General features: G+C 46.1%; 1 protein-coding gene across 3 annotated transcripts in view; it reads left to right on the top strand.

Annotated features, from left to right (window-relative positions):
• Plxna4 (plexin A4) overlaps positions 1-19,673 on the top strand; it is a 422,862-nt gene that overhangs the window by 345,630 nt on the left and 57,559 nt on the right. For all 3 annotated transcript variants that reach the window (XM_013021638.1, XM_013021639.1, XM_013021640.1), the window contains 4 exons: positions 8,381-8,581; positions 15,502-15,598; positions 16,053-16,243; positions 18,998-19,149. In XM_013021638.1, coding sequence (XP_012877092.1) covers positions 8,381-8,581; positions 15,502-15,598; positions 16,053-16,243; positions 18,998-19,149 — 641 coding nt within the window. The remainder of the gene's footprint in view (positions 1-8,380; positions 8,582-15,501; positions 15,599-16,052; positions 16,244-18,997; positions 19,150-19,673) is intronic.

Raw genomic sequence — 19,673 nt, 5'->3', positions numbered from 1 at the left:
TCTTTTCCAGTTTCTAGGTGCTGCATATTGCAGCCGGCCATTGCTGTAAAAAGCTCTAGGGTAACTTGGAGTAGCCAGGTCTCCTCTATCACCTTGCTCTGTGTTCCTCTCTATCTTGGATGTTTATTTATTCTAAGAGAAGAAAGCACTAAGGCTATGTCTTTAGCCACACTGAGATTTGCATTCTACCCAGCTCAATAGCAGGGCCATTTTGAATGTGAACACAGGGATAAAGACAGGATTGACTACTTTGTAGGGTTGTTGTGGTAACATCTACCTACCTAGTCAGTGTACCAAAGAAGAAAAAAGTAAATAAGTACTCTCAAGGATAAGAGGCCATTGTCTTCAAATCTAAAAACAAAGTCCACGAATGCTAATTTCTTTTTGTGCCTAGGCTTTGTTGTTGTTGTTTGTTTGTTGTTATGGGTAGAGATACTAGTAAGAATGAGGGATAATAAAGAAAAGTACACAATTGAAAGCTGATTTTTATAGAAATGCCCAGACACAAGTTTCCTCTCTACTCCAGCTAAAGAACTTATTCAAAGCATAGTACTCCAAAGTTTTTCTATTTTGTTAATTATGTTTAAATGCCCAAGATAAGTCAACTTACAAAGAGAAAAGTCTAATTGGTCTCACAGATTTGGAAGTTTCATTACATGGTTGTGCAGACCCATTCTATTTGGTGGTAAGATGGCATATCAAGCAGGAAGTACATGGTAGAGCAACTATTCACCTCATGGTGAACAGAGAAAGAGACAGAGACAGGGACAGAGACAGAGACAGAGAGATCCCACCATCCTCTTCAAGGACCTAAGGCCTGCCAATAGGCCTGCTTCTTAAAATTCCTACCACACCTCCCAACAGTGCCATGTTGGAGATCAAGACTTTGATACATGGGAGGCACTCCAGATGTAAACCATAGCTGTCACGTGACTGCCCATTCCATCACTCTAAGAATTGTCCATACTCAAACCAGCAAGATTTACAGGTGTCAGAGATCTGTAAATCTGTATTTAAATATACATAAAACGATGCTATCAGTCTATGTGATCTCTAAATTCCACTAACTGTCAGTAGGTACAAGTTTGGAAAGCACTGAAAAGAAATCCATGTCCAAGAAGTGCCCGTATAGGGTGAGTTCCCAGTGAAGGCTAAGGGTTACAAGTTTACCTCACAAGGTGATTCATATTCAGCCTCGGGCCTGCAGCTCCTCCTATGGACACTCCGGCCAAGACCTACCCTCTCGGAATGCAGGTGACACCCAGTGCTCAGAAACTTTTCTGCAGGTCCCTAGTTTCTCATTTGTTTTTACCCTTTAAAGGGGCCGGGGGGGGGCATGCAGACAGAGTCCTTTTGTAACAAGCCAAGCATGAGGCCGCCAGGTGGCTTCTCATCTCCCCACCACCATCTTGTATCCCCAGGAATGCTTTCATCAGTGTGTCTTCTAGTTTCAACATTGGCTTTGTTGACTGCCACCAGGGATGTTGAATTACCTCCTTTTTTTTTTTCTATTTCCTGAACAAAGAGCATGTTCAGGTGGAGTTATTGGTCTGGAATGGAGAACTGGTAGATCATTGTTGTTACATGAACAGCAAGTAGTCTAGCATAATTATAATTATTAGAAATAGAATGCCCAAGAACATATGTCATTTATAGTAACTATATTCCAGTTACAAGGAATGATTTTGTTCCAATGAATGATGGCATTGTGATAACAACCACAGATCCTCAGATCCGCTGCCAGAACCTAAGCACCAGATAGAAAAGGAAAGGCAAAGGAAAGCTAAAGTGGGCTGGCAGTGTAGTCTCACTCTCTATCCTGTTACCCCAGTGTTGGCTGAGGCTTCTTGCCATATACCGGAATGGCCTTTCACTGGGCAGCTGTTTAACAGAACTGGGAGAGCCATAGAGCCCCATATGGCTTTGGAGGTCCTGGCTCCTCCATAATCCCACCTGAATACTCTATCCAGCCAACACAACTATTCTGGGTTCTGATTCTTGGGGAACAAAGATGAACTTCCATGAACAAAATAAAATCCACTGGCAAGAGTTTGTCCTTGATAGAAAATGTTGCTGTTATTTCTCATCTAAACTGAAAAGGCACCTGGATGGATAGGATCTGCTAGGAAGGCTAGCCACACACACCTAGCCCACATCCAAACTCTGAGATGGTTCCAGCAGCACCACTCCTCTTGAAGTCTGACCAGCCTGCTTACTCCAGAAATAAGTTGTAGGATACATAAATTTTAATGCATTTGTCAAGCTGTATATGCAAGGTTCTCCCCAAATCCCCGACTACTCCAGCTTCTCAGAGATGTCCAGAGCCAAGACAAGTATTGTGAACTCTGATGTTCCAAGAGTCAAGTTCACTCTTAGACTGCAATTGCAGAAATGGAAGTGAAGTCTCTGGACTACAGCTTGGCACTGATGCTGAAACAAGCCTCATCCCCAGGGTCAAGGACAGGCCCAAGGGCATTTATACCAAACTAGACTCTGGAAGGAAATTAGCCAGCACATCACCCCCATCCCATCGGTCCTGTTTCCCTTCCTTTAGGGGAGCCATTCCCAAGATTCAAGGGAACAGAATCACCCAACTATGCCCTTCACCTTCCTCTGAGAAAACAAAGCCAAAAATGGCTCAAAAACTCACTTCCAAGCCCTGCACCACCTCCTCCTTCACATATTCAATTACCGGGTTGCCATTTCTCCAGACAACTGCACTTTCCATCAATCTCCTCTGCCCCGCCCCCTTAGGGTTATGGGTATTTCCTTTCTGTATTATTACTTTGCTCCCTCCATAAACCAGCCTGTCGTAGATCACGCTAATGGCATTATAAACTTGGGGAACAGCAAGGAAATATATGATGCATTACATTTTTGTATTGGCACCATGAGTCTTAGAAGGTGTGTATAAATTTGAGGGTTGATTAGGGTTAGGGCTAGCTCCTCTTTGTTATTGACTGAGGCCTAAGGTGATGGGGGGTGGGCAGTGAAGAGGATGTAATTTGAAAGTCACTTGTTCCTTAGCAGGCCCCCTGGTTCTGCTGAGCTTTGGCAGTACCCCCCCCCAATATTGCTATAACAACTGGAAGAATTAGAGCTCTCCTCTTGTAAACACACTAGGGGGCTGTAAATCCACAGGCCTACCACCCCCTTCCCCAGGCAGCACTAGCTCTGAAGGAAGCCCTTTTCTCTCCTCTCCCAGCCAGGCAGCATTCTTTATGTCCTTGTTCAATTATTTAAATATGCAATGAACCCTCTTCTAAAGCAGACACTGACATGTTGGACATGGTAGATGGAAAGGCATCTTTCTTGCTTTCATATCTGGCTTTGTGTTCATGCCCTCTGCAATTAGCTGTGCTATCTTCATTTTGTGTGTATTTAAGTGAAGACCAAAATGTGCATGGGGCTGGATGGTTGACCTGAAGTCAGCTGGATCCACCTCCTGAATTCCAAGCCATTAAATGTTTGCTTGTGCCTCAAGCCACTGTGCCACCTCAACCTCTGTCTATTTTTCTAATAGCAGAATGTAGCCACAGGCAAAATAGTCTCCAAGGGAGACTGGTTCTTATTGCATGCATCTGTCTCCAAATAATCTTGTTAAGTACAGGTATTTTTCATCCTCCAAGAACTGGTCCTTTCAAATGATAGTTCAGAGAACTATCTGCTTTGAAAAGAGAAGAGCAGTATGTTTGGGAGGAAATCTGTATGGGGGCTAGATAATCATCAGTGGAGAAAAGTAAAATGATCAGATTTTAAAAAATATTGTGTTCATCTTCAGTATGAATACGGAGTGAGGTTACTGCAATTGAATCATCTTCAATGAAACATGGGACCCATAATATTTGTTGCATTATAAAACACAATAATACATGAGAACGTATGTATAAGGTGGTGGAAGGTAGCAGAATGCACACTAGATTGAAATCCCTGTACCAAGTTAACCACATTAACTACAATAATGAAAGTAGAGAGCACACTGTCTACCACAGCCAGTACTCAGCAGTAGGACCAGGCCAGGCTGCAACATACCAATTACTAAACTATTAAAATGCTTCCCTACTGATAGGCAAATAGCCTACCTTCATAAAGTCCCTGTACTACCCCAGCCCTTTGGGTATTCACTTACTTGATTGGTATTTTCACCATTACATTTTGAGCTAATTGAGAAGGTATTATTCTCATTTTAAAGATGGGAAAACTGAGCTTCAGAACGGTTATAAAATAATGTATCCCAGGTCACCTATTGGGTTAATAACAGAACTAGTACTGTAAGAAAAATAAGCTGTTCTCAATTTTTCACACGTCTGACACCACATGTGTGGCCATTTTTCCCACACTGAGCTGTTCTTCACCCTTCTGCAGATGTATGTTAGGTAGCCTACAAGTTAGCTCAATTATGATACTATCTTCCTATAGTTAGTGCCAGGTTCCACAAGTTCAAGGATTCAGTCTCAAAGGACTGCTCCCACTTCAGGTGCCAATCACAAGTCTGATCTTGTCACTTGTACTTTTGACCAACCAGCCATAAGTCAGTCTCTTACAGTCTCCTTTTCAAGTCTGATTATTGGTTATGCTGGGCCACAAAACTCAAGGAGACATGTTCCTTTAAAAGATATTACAAAGCTTACCAATGAGCATCAAGAGGAAAGTCTATAGAACAAAGTATATGGGAAAGGGGGCCTGTCCAGGGACATCCTCTACCCGGCACCTCTATCTGTTCTCCAACTAGGAAGCTCTTGGAATTTAGGGGCTTTATGAGATTCCTCTGCCTAGACATGATTGACTCACTTCACTGGCAATTGGAACTCAAGATTTTAGACCATCTCTTTTTCCCAGAGAGTGAGGAAGACCCTCCAACAATCACATGGTTGGTTTCCTATCATCCAAGAGCCATCTCATTTTAGCATTAACTCAAGTATGGTAAAAATGGGCTTATTATGAATAACAAAATATATTCAGATCACTCAAGAAATTCCATGTGTCTTAGAAGCTCTTTGCCAGGAACCTGCAAGATAGATATATATGGAGAGAGATATAGATAGATAGATAGATAGATAGATAGATAGATAGATAGATAGATAGATAGATAGATAGATAGATAGATAGATAATCTCCCAGGGACCATTAAGATTATCTAATCCAAACCAATCTCTTCCCATAATGAATGAAGAGATCCAGAGGGTTTGAGAGGTATGCTCAAGGCTATGTGGTTGACCGGTGAGTCTCCTGTCTCACTCAGAACACTTGGAGCTTGTAAATGTATAGCCATCATAGTGAGCTAGGATGGTGGCTTTAGGATGTCACCTCCCAGAACAAAGCACTTCCATTAGGGAAGCATTGGACAGAGCTCAGATCTCCCTTCCTGCCTTGACTGTGCTGAGGTACTTGAAAGTATTGAATTAGTCAAACTCAGTGTAAGACATGAAGCTTAGAAAGCTGAAATAAACTGACAATAGGAACTGATGGGATAGTTCTAGAAAAAGCACAGAGGCGGGAACCAGGGAGATGAGTCCTTTGAATATGAAACGGGAATAGGGAACAGATGAAGGACAAGACTGTGGCCTGAGCTTGGAAACAACAAAGAGGATAAACATTTGTTGAATATTTGCTCATTCTGGGCCAGATGCTTTGTATTTTCTAGTCCATGGAATCCTCAAAATATATGATTGGAAGAAGAATTTTAATCCTCACTTATAGCTAGGTCAGACAGTGACAATTCTGAAATGAATAGGAAAAGGATACTTGCTTTCATTTTGGGAGATCCCAGGTCTGAGACCCTGGACCATGAAGCAGAGCCTCAGAGCTGGATGCTGGTTGTTCATACCTGTAATCCTAGCTACTCAGGAGGCTGAGAATTGTGGTTCGCAGCCAGCCTGGCCAGTTAAGTCCATGAGACTCTTATCTCCAATAAGCTACATGGAAAAAGCTGCAGGTGATGCTGTGGCTCAAGTGGTAGTACACTAGTCTTGAGCAAATAAGCTCAGAGACAGTGCTCAAGCCCTGAGTTCAAGCCCCAGGACTGACATACAGGAATGTTGACATTTCTCTGAGATTTCCTAGGAGTTTTGGATGTATAGGTGTTTTAACACCTGGAATCTCAGCAGGTCAGAATCTGGGATACTGGGGTGGGAGGTAGGGACTAGGTGGTAGAAAGGGTCTCTTCAGGCCTTATTGCCTGAAGGAAAATTGCCATTTCACATTTCAATTAGAATAGGCACTGAGGTCAATCATGAACACTGGCTAGAAAAACGTATACACCAAATCTAGTCCAAGGCCTCTTCAATTATTATTAATGAACTTACTAGCAGAGACACCAATCTTTTTATATGCAAACTAGGTCTTTATGGGGCCACTGTTAGTCAGGAGGCATTAGAACTCTCTTAACAAACGTCAGTGAAAATCTTACAGGGGCCAACCTGGGTTAAGACAGTCTAGCACTCCAGCTAGGTTCCAGCCCAGTTTAGGAGTGATTCACACTTTTGAGTTGCAAGTCCTGATTGACCAACCACCCTATCCTGAGGTTTTCTACCCACCAGTGGGAACCTTCTCTTTCATGAAAGGGAGAAAGAACTCTGCCGCTAGCTATTCATCTGCTAACACAGTCATTATGTTTTCATTCCTTGCCTCAGTTACATTTTTACAATGTAAAGTAGCCCAGTAGGTTGGTCAAAGGACTGTTGGACCAGGCTAGGAAGGTGGCTCAGTGATAGTGCTTACCTCACATGCATGAGGCCCTGGGTTCAATTCCTCAGTACCACATAAGCAGAAAAAGTCGGAAGTAGTGCTGTGGTTCAAGTGGTAGAGTGCTAGCCTTGAGCACAGAGAGGCTCAGGGACAGTACCCAGGCCCTGAGTTCAAGCCCCAGGACTGGAGAAACAAAAAAAGGACTGTTAGATCCAGGTACCTCCAGTGCAAGATCAAAGGTGGCAACATCTTGATAAAGGAGATGGGGTGAGACATACCATTGCTTCCTAGTCATCTTTCCAAGTGGACTTACAGTCCTAGCATCTAGAAACAAAGGCTACCCAGGGCTCTGGCAGAGAGAAGGGTGGAATGAGGTTCACTAGCCTGGGCCCTAAGCCTCACAACTCTCCACCCGTCATGGAGTTTCAGCCAATGATTCTCCAACATCACACACTTCCCACTTCAACTTGAGCATCAACCTTTCCATGCTATTGCTTCTTCTTATCTAGGTCCAACATTCCCATCTTGTCTGAGCATGGGGACTAGGTAGCAGTTAAGAAAAGGAACTGAAGGGAGCTATTAATGCTCTACACAAACCAGAGAAGATTTCCAGAGGTCCGCCTCTTTAGAGCCCTAGAGCCACAAACAAGGTCAGGTCAAGGTTAAGGCTGAGATGTATAACCTTGGCCTTGGCTCCTTGTGCTAGCCTGCCTCTCTGCTGCTACTTTCTGTTTTGTTTTGATTGTTCATTTGAATTATGGTAAAACACACACACACACAACACACACACACATATGTATGTGTGTACCATTGTAACCAATGTTAAAAGTTCAGCACTGTGGCTTTACGTTCATATACATTGTTGTATAATCATCCTCACTATTCCCAACTAAAATCTGCTCTTGAAATAGCTTTCCACATTGCACCAATCTCTTTCTTTGTCTTTGAGTTTGACCACTCCAGATACTTTATGTCCATGCTCCATGAAAAGGGGCTCTGTGACTCAGGCCCTTCATCCCCAAGGATCTCTGAGCAGCACATGGATCAGAGATTAGCATGCCTGTTACTGGCATCTAGAAACACTCAGTGATCATCTGCTCCAAGGGGCGTTTCCTTAGGGTCTGGCCATCTCTAGAGTTCAGTCTGAAGTGTCTAGATTGATAAAGGTCACTGGAGATTATTCCAGAACACTCCCAAATGCCAGACTCTGGTGTACAGGAGGTCCTCAAGCCTCTCCATCTGTGGTCTAGACTCATGGAGCACAGAGGCAGAGCTGAGGCCCTGGTTTTTGCCTCCCTGTGGAGCTTCTTATGAGGCCCATCTGTCCTCACTTTTGGCTGCCTAGAATTTGGCAGGAAAAGGGACCATCAGTCCCCAGTGGAACAGGACTCCCAGGCAAGAGGATCAGCCTGCTGGACAGGAGGGATACCAGGAGGGGCCCACAGATGTGCCAGAGAATCTAATGCAGAAGACATGAACACAATTCCAAAGGTGCTGAGGTCAGACTCCACAAGGAGTAGCGTCAAGACAATAACTCCAGGACCTGGGATATCTCAGTCCCATTACATCCCCACAACTAGTGTCAGATGGGCACAAGAGGTTCATCTAGGCTCATATCTGTATAATGTCTGCAGAGGTCCCTGTCCCTTTGACTTTCTGGCTTTCCAACCTGAGCTGTGCCCTCTGTCCCCAGGACTGCCCTCAGCTTCTGCGAGTGGACAAGATCCTGGTGCCCGTGGAGGTGATCAAACCTATCACTCTGAAGGCCAAGAACCTCCCACAGCCACAGTCTGGGCAGCGAGGCTACGAATGCATCCTGAATATCCAAGGCAGCGAGCAGAGGGTACCTGCCCTACGCTTCAACAGCTCCAGTGTACAGTGCCAAAACACCTCCGTGAGTTGCCCCTGTCTACCTCCTGAAGCCTGGTCAGCTCAGCTTAGCAGGGCTCCCCAGATACCCACATAACCACTTCATTCTCAACCTACCTGCTTCCTTCCTACCCTGCTTGTCCAGCCCCTCTACACCCACCAAGCTCAGGCCACAAAGACCAGGGTCAGATTCTGGTTGTAGCCATGTTGGGAAGAAGGTCCTCTGTCTAAGACTGGAAGAGATGGCATCAGACCACTGAGGTCTGTTGTAAGCAGGTATCTTTTTTGTTTTTGTTTTGTTTGTACTGCTACTAGGTCTTCAACTCAGTGCCTCAAGCTCTTGCTTAGTATTTTTGCTCAAAGTTGGTAATCTACCACTGGAGCTTCCATTTCTACTTCCAGCGTTTTGCTGGTTAGTTGGAAATAAGTGCATCTCAGATCTGACTTCCCAGACTGGCTTCAAGCCATGATCCTCAGAGCTTAGCCTCTGGAGTAGCTAGGATATCAGGCATGAGCCACAGGTACATAACAGACAAGTATATTTGTAGTAAGTTGGTTTCCATGAGCATTCCTGTCTGTCTTCTTTCCTGTGAGTTGCTTTGGAGGCCCCAGGCCCTGTTTACCAGTGCCTCATCAGAGCCCACAAAAGCCCACCACTACCTTCAAATGTACATAGAAGCTATGTCCCCATCAAGAAGTCTTTGGAAAAACCAAGTGTTCGCAAAGGGAACTATTGATCCAGTGAGAATTGGCCAGGAATGTGCTGCTTATATCAGCTAGAACCTGCTCAGTGTTGAGAAATGCCTGCAATATATCAAGTTCCATCAGTGAGAGGTCAGCAGCCCTCACAGTCCACCCAAATACTATGAAGCACATTAGGGTCCCTAACTATGTATCCCCTTTCTGGGCCAGCTTGCTCCTCTTCTCACCTGGTTGTCTCTCTCGCTCTCTCTCTGGCTCAGTTCTCTGCACCTAGCTTTGTGGTAGCCAACATTAGATTTATCCACTGAAAACACTTTCAAGCTATGAGAAAGTAAATGGTTCTTTACAGTACAAAAGAGAAGATAGAGGCCAGATGTAGGGCTTCAGCCAGGTTTGTAGGGCAGTACTGAGTTTGAATGCAGGACAGTGCACTTGCTAGGCAAGCACTCTACCATTAAAGCCATTCACTAGCCCTTTTTGGTCTAAATTATTTTCACATAGTGTGTCACTTTCTTCCTCTATTATCTCTCCCACAAAAGCTGGCCCGACTCTAGTCCTTCTACCTATGTCCTCCCAAGTAGCCAGAATAAATAGATGAGACTCATCATATCTAGCTTATTAGTTGAGATGAAGTCTTACTAACTTTTTGCCTGGAGCAGTAGTCTTCCTGATCTCTGCATCCAAAGTAACTGGTATTAAAGATGTAAGCCATTATGCTCTGTTTTGTTTTTTGTTTTTGGGTTTGTTTGTTCTTTTTTTTTTGTCAATCCTCAGGGCCAATCCCTGAGCCTCTATCTGCTCAAGGTTAGCACTCTACCACTTCAGCTATAGGACCACTTCCGGCTTTTTCTGTTTATGTAGTACTGAGGAATCGAACCCAGGGCTTCATGCATGCCAAGCAAGCACTCTACCACTATGCCACATTCCCAACCCACTCTGCTCAGTTTTGAGAACCTTGTTTAAGACCAAAACATAATAAATAAAAAATTACATTCATATGCAAGCCTTAGCAGGGGGCACAAAAGTAAGTAGAGGTTCCATTTGATGTGGGATATCCTGCTTCTGTGCAGAAGGTGAGTAAGTTAGTTACTCAAGGTCATATAGTAGTGAAAGGCTGGCCAGATTCACAGTTACAAGTGGCTATGGGTATTTATATGCAATGGTTGAATTTGGTGGCGTGATGTGAGACCAGACAAAGGATTGCATGGAAACACCTTAGTTTTCCTACAGGACACAGTCCAGGGGGAAACAGAGATTCATGAGGCCCACAAAATTGCCAAAGTTTGCTCAGCATTACAGAGACGGACTTGGTCCCTGCTCTCACACTCTGGAAACTCTAAATGTACCTCCTTAGTTTCTCACGTACACCTCCCCCATCTTCCCTGTCAACCAGGCTGTTTTTTCCCCAGATTTCTGCAGTGTTCTAGATTAAACCTGCAAGCAAAGGGTATATTAAACACCTCCTGCTTCCTTATAAATTTTGAGGCCAATGCAGACCAGCCCTAAGGGCTTGGCTCAGAGTGCTTTGCCCTTAATCAAGAAGGTCCCACTGGAAAGGGAGTCTGGGCCCCTCATTTGACTTGGCAGTTATGGTGGAGATTTCAGAACACAGAGAAAATAACCTTGTTTCCTGGGAGAAGCAGTCCTGGGAACCCAGGTAACATTGAGAGGGAAGAAAGAATCTGTGGTCTCAGTTCCCAGAAAGAGGGATATGAATATTACAAGGCACCTTGTGAGCCCTGTGTTGATTGGGTTAAGCTCACAAAGGAACTCACATACAATGGCCTGAGTTAGTCCTTTAAAACCCTAGACTAGAGCTTCCTCCATGATGTAGAGACTTAACTTAGACTCCAGGAGGCTGGAAGGTCCCTCTGCTGTTCTATTTACTGTGAAAATTGGACACAGGTTGCATTGGACTGCTCCCAGCATTCCCTAAGACAACTTTGAGCAAGGAACAGTAGGACCCCAGAGCTATGCTGATCTCTGTCAGAATGCCATGTCACCAAGTGACTTATTTAGAAAAATTTCTCTTTTATCATCCTTGTCCCTGATAGTCATAGAAAACTAAGTGCCATCAGGTAGAATTAGATATGAGGAGAGAATTATCTTTTAGATCCTGTTGGCAGAGGGCCTCAGAGGCCCAGAAAGGATAAGTGGCTATCCTATCCCCAGGACACACAGCAAGGAAGGTACAGACTTCAATTACATATGAATTACATTCCATAAACAAAGATCAGGCAACAGCAACAAATATATATGTATACATATGTATATGAATATATATGTATGTATGTATAAGCAATGGGGCACTTTATATCCAGCTTTGGTGTTCACTGAAGCAAGCTCTAACCAGAGCAGACTTTGGTCAGCCTCAGAGAGGATAATACAAAGAGATTGTTTTGTTTTTAAGTCCATGAACAATCTGGAGGTAGAGGGAGGAGGTTCCAACAGCAAACCCCTGGGTTATGGTGGCTTTAGGAGGTTAGTAACAGAGATCTCAGAGGAGAGCAGAGAAAGGAGGGACTAGATGTGCAGGTGGCATTGCTTCCAGCCCCACATTTGGGGCTAGGCCCTGGACCAAGGGCTGCAGACCCAGGGGACAGTGTGAGGAGAAGAAGGTGGGTCCCCGGCAACCACAGAGGGGAGCCACTATGGGTATATGGCCTACTTTAGATCAAGGCTCCAGCAAAATGTCAAGTGCTGCTAATAATAGAGTCTACAACCTCCTGTCAGGCTGGCAGTCATGCAAGGGACTGGGCCACAAAGGGCACTGGCTGGCTCCAGTGCTGGTTGTGCCGACCTGGGGTGCAGGCCCAGCTGCCAAGGTCTCATGCCAGCCTCACGTGTTCTTCAAGTACTTTCCCATGTGCAAAACAGAGATGGAGAGAGAATTAGGAAAAGATTTTGTCCCTGGAGCACAGCTGAGAGCCAGGCCATTGAGCCCTCTGAAGTCCCAGGGCTCCATACCAGGCTCAGACTAGTTTCTTGTGTAGTGTTATACTGCACAGCCTTGTTGGTACTAGAACTTTCCAGTAAAATTCTCTATGGGGGGGGGAAGGGGGAGGGGGAGGGGAAAAGAGGGGGAATGCTCAGAGGCAAAAGTATCTCAATGCTTCAGGGGTCCTGTCTGCCTCAGAAGGAAAACAGGCGGTGGGTCACACTTCCTGGAGATAATGAGTAAAATCATCCATTAGCCAAGCCAGTGGTGTGCCAGACCTTGATTGAGACACTTAACCTCCTGGCCTCCAGGAACCTGTAACACATTCGGCCCAGCACTAAGCTTTGTGCAGATTAACTGCCTGCTGATTACAGGGAGCTATATAAATGCTAAGTGAAGCTGGGTGGGGATAGCCTAGGGGGGGATGGGAGCCAGAGAGCCCTGCTAAGCTGGTTCACTCTTGTGGATTCTGGTTATCTGCCAAGGAAGAGTCTCTGGACACAGTGACTTCCTTAAAGACCTTAGCAGCAGGGGTGTAGGCATACCTGGCGTTAATGATTTCTACAATATTTCAGAGTTGTGATCCCAGGAATGAGGGAGAGAAAGATAAAAGCTCAGTGTATCTGATCATGTAAGATGTTTTTATTTTCAGATATTTCAAAATAGAAAACGCACGCACACATGTGCACGCACTAGGACACACAAACACTGTCATATGCACACAGCCCATATGTACCCCAGTGTCTGGCACAAAAACACTCAGTACATGCTATTATTATTTCACACAAATATAAACACAGGCAGCACAAACAGAGTTTCACAGAGCATTCCCAGGTGTATCACATAGATTGAAATGTGTGATAATACTTGGGAATCTGGGTGCTGGTGGCTCATGTCTATAATTCAAGCTACTCAGGAGACTGAGATCTGAGGATCAAGGTTTGAAGCCAGCCCCGGCAGGAAAGCCTATGAGACTCTGATCATCTATTAATTAGCAAAAATCTGAGGTGGAAGTTTTTAGAGCAGCACCCTTAAGTAAAACAAACAAACCAACAAATGAGAATGCCTGAGTTCAAGTACTGAAGAAAAATGTTTAGCAGCTGAGACTATTGATAGGCTCACTATACTCTGTCTGTACAGGGGGTCCCAAAGTAAGGGTCCTGAAGCTTCTGTTAACATTTGGCTAACTCCTCTTCAGTCATCACCTCTTTTGGATCCCACCCAGACCAGGCCTAAGGGACTGAACCTGGGCTCCAAGCCTGACTTAGCCATGGCAGCATCCCTGCAGAGGCCAAGCTGGTCCCCAACATTGACTCCAGTGACAGATGATGCTCAGCCTGGGTTGTTGAAACAGCCAGCCCCATCCAGAGCCCGCCAGCCAGGAGTCTGACTGAGGTCTTGGACATCTTTCCCCACTGGGGCCTTTGAAGAAGAAGACATGAAGTGGGAAGAGGAGATGGGGATGGAGGCCTACAAATGTTCTGGCTTTTTCTCTTATATGAGGAAGGGAGGTCTGCTGATTTTATGCACTTCTTCCTCCATTGAACCAGCCCCTGTCTCCCTGCTTGTGACCATGGAGTCTCCAACCAGAAGCCCAGAGGAGCGCTTTCAAAGGGCTCTTCATCTCCAGACAATCAAATTCAGCATGTCTGGAGTAGGGTCCTGGAATCTGCGCTTCCACCTCGATACTAGGGGCTTTGCTTTATCATGTGGGCCCAGATGCACCCATCACAAGAGGGAGTCTGTGAGAGTATAAATGGCACCCTGCAAGCTATTATAGAAAAACACCAACTGAGGCCTCCTGGCCTGGCATATAAGAAGTAGGTTAAAATTTTTGGACCCTAGAGTAGAACCCAAAGAATCCTGGACCCAGAACCTGCTCATGTTACTGTTTAGGACATTGTGGCATGTTCACATTGGGACTCATTCTGCAATTCAGGGACTTGGGAAGATTTCTGGACTGCGGATCATACGATCACCTTGAGAAACTTTTATGAACAGGTTATATCTCTACTTAAAGACAGAGGCATGAGCCCTGGACCCAAGATTATCCCCAGGCTGGCATTCCCAGAGCCTATGATCAGAGGAAAGATACTTCCCCCCACCCCACCCCCATCCTCAGTCCATCTCCCTTTGCTGCCTATCAACACCCTAATAGCCCAGCCCCCCCCCCAACCTTGTCTCTAGGCTCAGCTCAAAGAGCCCATTACCTTTGCCAGTACAACTGCACACCTACCAAGTCCCCTGGATGAATCTTTTCAACAACTTGCTAACCCTCTTCCCCTCCTGTACAGAAAAATCTGTCCCAATTCAATTCCCCTCTCCCATCGATGAGAAAGTCTGATAGAAAATAAGAAAATCACCAGGTAGAGTTTAGAACTGCAGCCCAGCCTCCAAAGGAGGCTCCGCTCACTAGCTCTGAGTACTGAGAAGTACTGCTCTACAAGGCAGAGTAGCGGCCTCCCAGCACCCCCAGTCTTCCCCCCACTTTCCATTCTCAGGACAGCCAGGGTGAGAGCAGCAGATCCTGAAGAGCGCCAGGCAAAAGAACATCAGAATCAGCCCTGGCACCCAAAGGCAGCAGTGTGGCAAGGAGCTGGGCCTCAAGGCAGTGAATGCCTTTTGAGTTCTGCCCAGGTTCCCAGGCTTGTCCTCAGGGGTCCAGTGGGAAGCCTACATCTTACTCTAAGCTCCTGGCTGTCCTCTCTCATCTCCAGCCTCCCATTCCTTCCAGAGCATAGCCCCTGCATGCATATTCTCTGCAACCACATCCCCTACCTGACAGAGGATCTGCCCTCTCCAGGTCTTTGTGAAAGCCAAGATCTGCATGCTTCCTAGAAATGCTAAAACCACCAGAAAGCATGGGCATGGTAGGGCCCAGTGGCCAGTGCTCTTTAAGTTGTTGGGAAGAAACTGATTCTTCCTTCCATTAAGTTTTATGGGAAAAGCCTAGCTGGGCAGGAACAGCCTCCAGTGCTCCTCACAGAGACCCACTGGCAGTGAAAGCTAGTCCAGTCTGCTCACACAGGTGTGCATTCACACAGCTCTGCTGCCCTTCAGGTATGCTATGGAAGCCTGGCCCGCTCCTTGCTTTGTCTTTCCTTGCCCTCCACTTCCCCTGTCCACATATACATGTGCATGCACATATCCAAATGTACACAGGTATGGTGGTCCATTCATACAGTCTTGCCCAGTCCTTAGCCCTGTGTGCTCTTGAGGGCCCTAGGCTGGCCACTTGGGCATCCTTAGAATAATGCTTCATGACCAACTTTCTCCTCTCCTCCTCTATCCTGTTCTGCCTGCAGTATTCCTATGAAGGGATGGAGATTAACAACTTGCCAGTGGAACTGACAGTGGTATGGAATGGACACTTCAACATTGACAACCCAGCTCAGAATAAAGGTATGGAGGGACTCTACCCTGACCTATGAGCAGTTGTCTGTCCCTCTCAAGCTCTGGCTTCTTCTTCGCATCCAGTCCACACTTCCTTCATGGGCATGGGCTCTGCACAGCAGGAGTCCCAGGAGGGGAAAGAAATGAGTAAAGATGAGCTGCCAATGACTGCTGAGTCTGGGCTGGCATTGAACTGTGATCCTCAAATCTCAGCCTCCTGAATAGCTAGGATTACAGGTGTGAGCCATCAATGCCTGGCTTGACTGCTGAGTCTGAATGGAGACACACAGCATCCACAGTTAGTTCTTCTCAAGCCCAGAGTCCTTTCCAATCTTCTCTGAGTCACAGTGACAAGTGGCTCTTCAGTGCCATCACCCCAGCATCCCAGGCTGGAACTTGTCCTGGTCACTGACTGCTCTCAGCACCTTCCCACCCCAGCACTTCTCACCCTTGTCTTCTCCAGTTTATCTCTACAAATGTGGGGCGATGCGTGAGAGCTGTGGGCTGTGCCTCAAGGCTGACCCAGACTTTGAATGTGGCTGGTGCCAGAGTCCAGGCCAATGCACCCTGCGTCAACACTGTCCTGCCCACGAGAGCCGGTGGCTAGAGCTGTCGGGTGCTAACAGCAAGTGCACAAACCCACGCATCACAGAGGTAAGCCTGAGCTGGCCTAGCAGCCCACTTCAGCTTCCTGAGCCATGCCCACCTTGTCAGGAGCTGGGACATGGTATTCATCACCCACTATGACAGGGCTGCAGCCCTCTTTGGCTTTGTAATTAGTGAGAACAAACTGGCACTTGACTTGGTGCAGTTGTACAATTCTATTCCTGGATGCCTAGCAATGGCGGACACATTCCAAGGCCTTGTATGTGTGTCCATGGTTACCTTCCTAACCTCCACCAGTTCATAGCAACCCTGTTCTATTGTGTTCCTAGGGCTGCTAGGAATACAGTACCTCAGACCAAATAGTGTAAACCTCAGAAATGTACATGCTCACAACTCCCAAGTTCCTCCTGAGGAAAGAATCAGTGTGGCCTGGCTTCTTGGCCTGCAGATGGCTGTCTTCTCCCCTTGTGTCCTCTCATTGTCTTCCCTCTGTAAATGTCTCCGTGTGTCCCAATTGCCCTTTTATTATATTTTTATGAGAATACCACCATCATGTTGGATTAAAGGTCACTCTAATGACCTCATTAATGCTTTATGGCCTCTATAAAGACCTATCTCCAAATAAGGCCACATTCTGAGAGCCTAGGTTTCCTTGAAACTTCCACATGTGAATCTGACACAATTCAGCCCATCATGGCCACCAAAGCAAATGTTCTTAACACCCTGTCCCAGTGCTCAGAGGCAAGTATTTGCTCTGCCCAAGGGTAAAGAAGGGCTATAGATGAAGCTCGATGGCAGACTACCTTCTCTAGCATGTAGTCATGAGTTTGATCCCTAGCACTACCAAGACCAGAGTGTGATGAAAATGGTCCTGACTCTCAGGCCTTCTGAGTCTTAGGTTAAGATCCTTCACCATGATAATGGGTTTGCACTGTCTCACTCACAAAATGAGACCATCAGGGACTGTCACTCCACCTTAGGATGGTCCTCAAAATATGTCTCACACCTAAACCTCTTCACTTTCTACCTTCCTGATTATCTGGACATTTCAAGTTTTTCTTGACCCCTGTTTCAGCTTCCTGCGTGGAGAAGGTTCCATTCAGAAATTTTCTAACTGAGGAAATGTATTGGAAGATTTAACCTATAGGCTTGGAGCAAAAAGTCAGGTGGACTCCTCTCTACCCACTGTCCCTAGCTCTGTACCCAGGCCCTGATACTCACACTCCTCCTTCTCAGGCCATTAGCACTTCCGTACTTCCTCCATAGAACTTCTGTCCCTGTGTTCTTAACAAGAAGCCATCACTGGGCCCACGGCACATGGCAGCTCATGGTGTGTTAGGTCCAATTTGTTTTCTTTTTGGCTGAAGTCCAAGAAAACCACAGGGAGGAGGTATCAAATAGAACATATTTCCATGTATGAAAGTCTATTTAGTGCTCTCCATACTGGCATTGGCCCTCCAGGGAATCTAGACTGGGCCAAAGATAAAACTGCTTTCACAGGATGACAAGCTAGAGCTTGAATCTCATGCTGGATTCACCTGCTACCATGTGTTAGGGGTACACTGGGGGACTGGCCATCCATCTGGGCAGGCATTAGGGGAAAGCTAGACCCCTCTCCCTGCCTTCTCCACATCTGCCTGCCTGTCCCATACAGAAATGGGCCTGTGTCTGCAAGGAAGCAGTTTTTCCACTATCCTGGGAATCCTTTCACCTCTCACAAATACTCATGCCCACAGAGGAGAGGTTCAAAAGGCAGGAGGCAGCTGGACCACTGCAGGTGGGCAGTTTCTCTCTGCAAAGCTGCCATTAAAGGGAAGCCCAGCCTATTATTTTTTGCCCTCCCCAACTTCCACCCCAGGATGGAGCTCAAGTTGTGACCCTTGCTGAGAAGGGCCAATGGGCACACTGGGAAGGGCTAGAGGCTCCTACCATTCTGCTCCCCCACGGGCCATGATGCAAATACAAGGACTCAGAGGACCAGGTGTAGAAAAAAAGCCCTTCTTTGGTGTATAGAATATGGGAAGTAGTCATTGGAGCCTGCAGCTCCCAGCTCAGCACAGACAGGCCCTTACTTACGGAGAACTAATGTTCATATCCTAATCATAAGGCCCGTGGTGAGCCTGTAACAAGGAAGGAGAGGCATGCTGACCAGTGAATCCAGGTGAAGTCTCAAGTGAAAATGAGCCCAGCAATGAGGACATTGGCTAGGACAAATAGCTGTACAACTCCAGAAAGATGCTTAGAGAGGTGTGGTTCCCAACATAGTGATAGCTCATGCTATGAATACGGCATTTCCTCTGACAAGGCCATAAGAGCAGCAGCACATGTCCCTGTCCTTAGAGGCTTGTGTGAGAAGAGGGGGTGCTGAAGTAGAAAGGATAAGGAGACAGACAAGAATCAATATTATCATCAAAGAAATAAAAGAAGGGGTCTTGGAATTTCACTTATGGGAAGTAGCATTTGAGAAGGATCTCCAAAGAGGGGTTGGATGATCCTAGGTGTAGAGAGCTGTGTGTGAGGGGAGGTCTTGCAGCCAACCCAGGAGAAGGCTGGAAGGTTTTCATCCTAGTATTTTATGGATTGCTCAGTCCTCCTGCAGTGACCTTCTCCTCCTGTGATGGAATGATCCACCAGGGCCTTTGAACTGGGTTTCTAAGACCACATACACACACAGCTTGCATTATCTGAAGGTTAGGCCCCATTATTGATAGCCCCAGACCTATTCAAGAATGGATAGTCAAAGAACCATCAAGTAATAGTGCTTCTTGTGGCCTTTACAATCACTTCTCTTCCTCCCTGCAGATAATCCCAGTGACAGGCCCCCGGGAAGGGGGCACTAAGGTTACCATCCGAGGGGAGAACCTGGGCCTGGAATTCCGGGACATCGCTTCCCATGTCAAGGTGGCCGGCGTGGAATGCAGTCCATTGGTGGATGGCTACATCCCTGCAGAACAGTAAGTGGAGGCCACCTGAGACACAGCGAAGAGCAGGAGGAGAGGGGTGATATAGCCGTACAGGCCGAGTCTCCTTGATCTGAAATGTTTTGAATTGGGGATTCCTCCCCACCCCACCCCCACTGCCAGATTTTAGAATATGTGTTATATATGATCAGATAACTTGAGTCTGAAGTTTAAACACAAGAATCACTTATATTTCTTATCTGCCTTTTACACATAGGCTGAGGGTGATTTCATACAATGCTTTTATTAATTCTCTGCAGGAATCCAAATTTCATGGTATAGAATTTTCCATTTATAGTGTTATGTCCATATTTCAAAAGTTTCAGATTTGAGATTTTCTGATTAGGGATGGCTCAACTTGGACAAACAACTCCTTGATCATAACAGACAGTCTCAAAGCTGTGACAGGGAAAATAGAGAATATCCCTAGCTTTTTTACAATGTGCAAGGGGGACCCATTACTCCCCACCCACCAACCAGTGACTGGCTGTACCTGGGACACATAGAAAGAGGCAAAG

Source organism: Dipodomys ordii, unplaced genomic scaffold, assembly GCF_000151885.1.
Source record: "Dipodomys ordii isolate 6190 unplaced genomic scaffold, Dord_2.0 Scaffold56, whole genome shotgun sequence".
In the NCBI taxonomy this organism is placed as follows: Eukaryota; Metazoa; Chordata; class Mammalia; order Rodentia; family Heteromyidae; genus Dipodomys; species Dipodomys ordii.
Note: the sequence above shows the minus strand (reverse complement) of the source record. Positions and strands in the feature narration are given on the sequence as shown.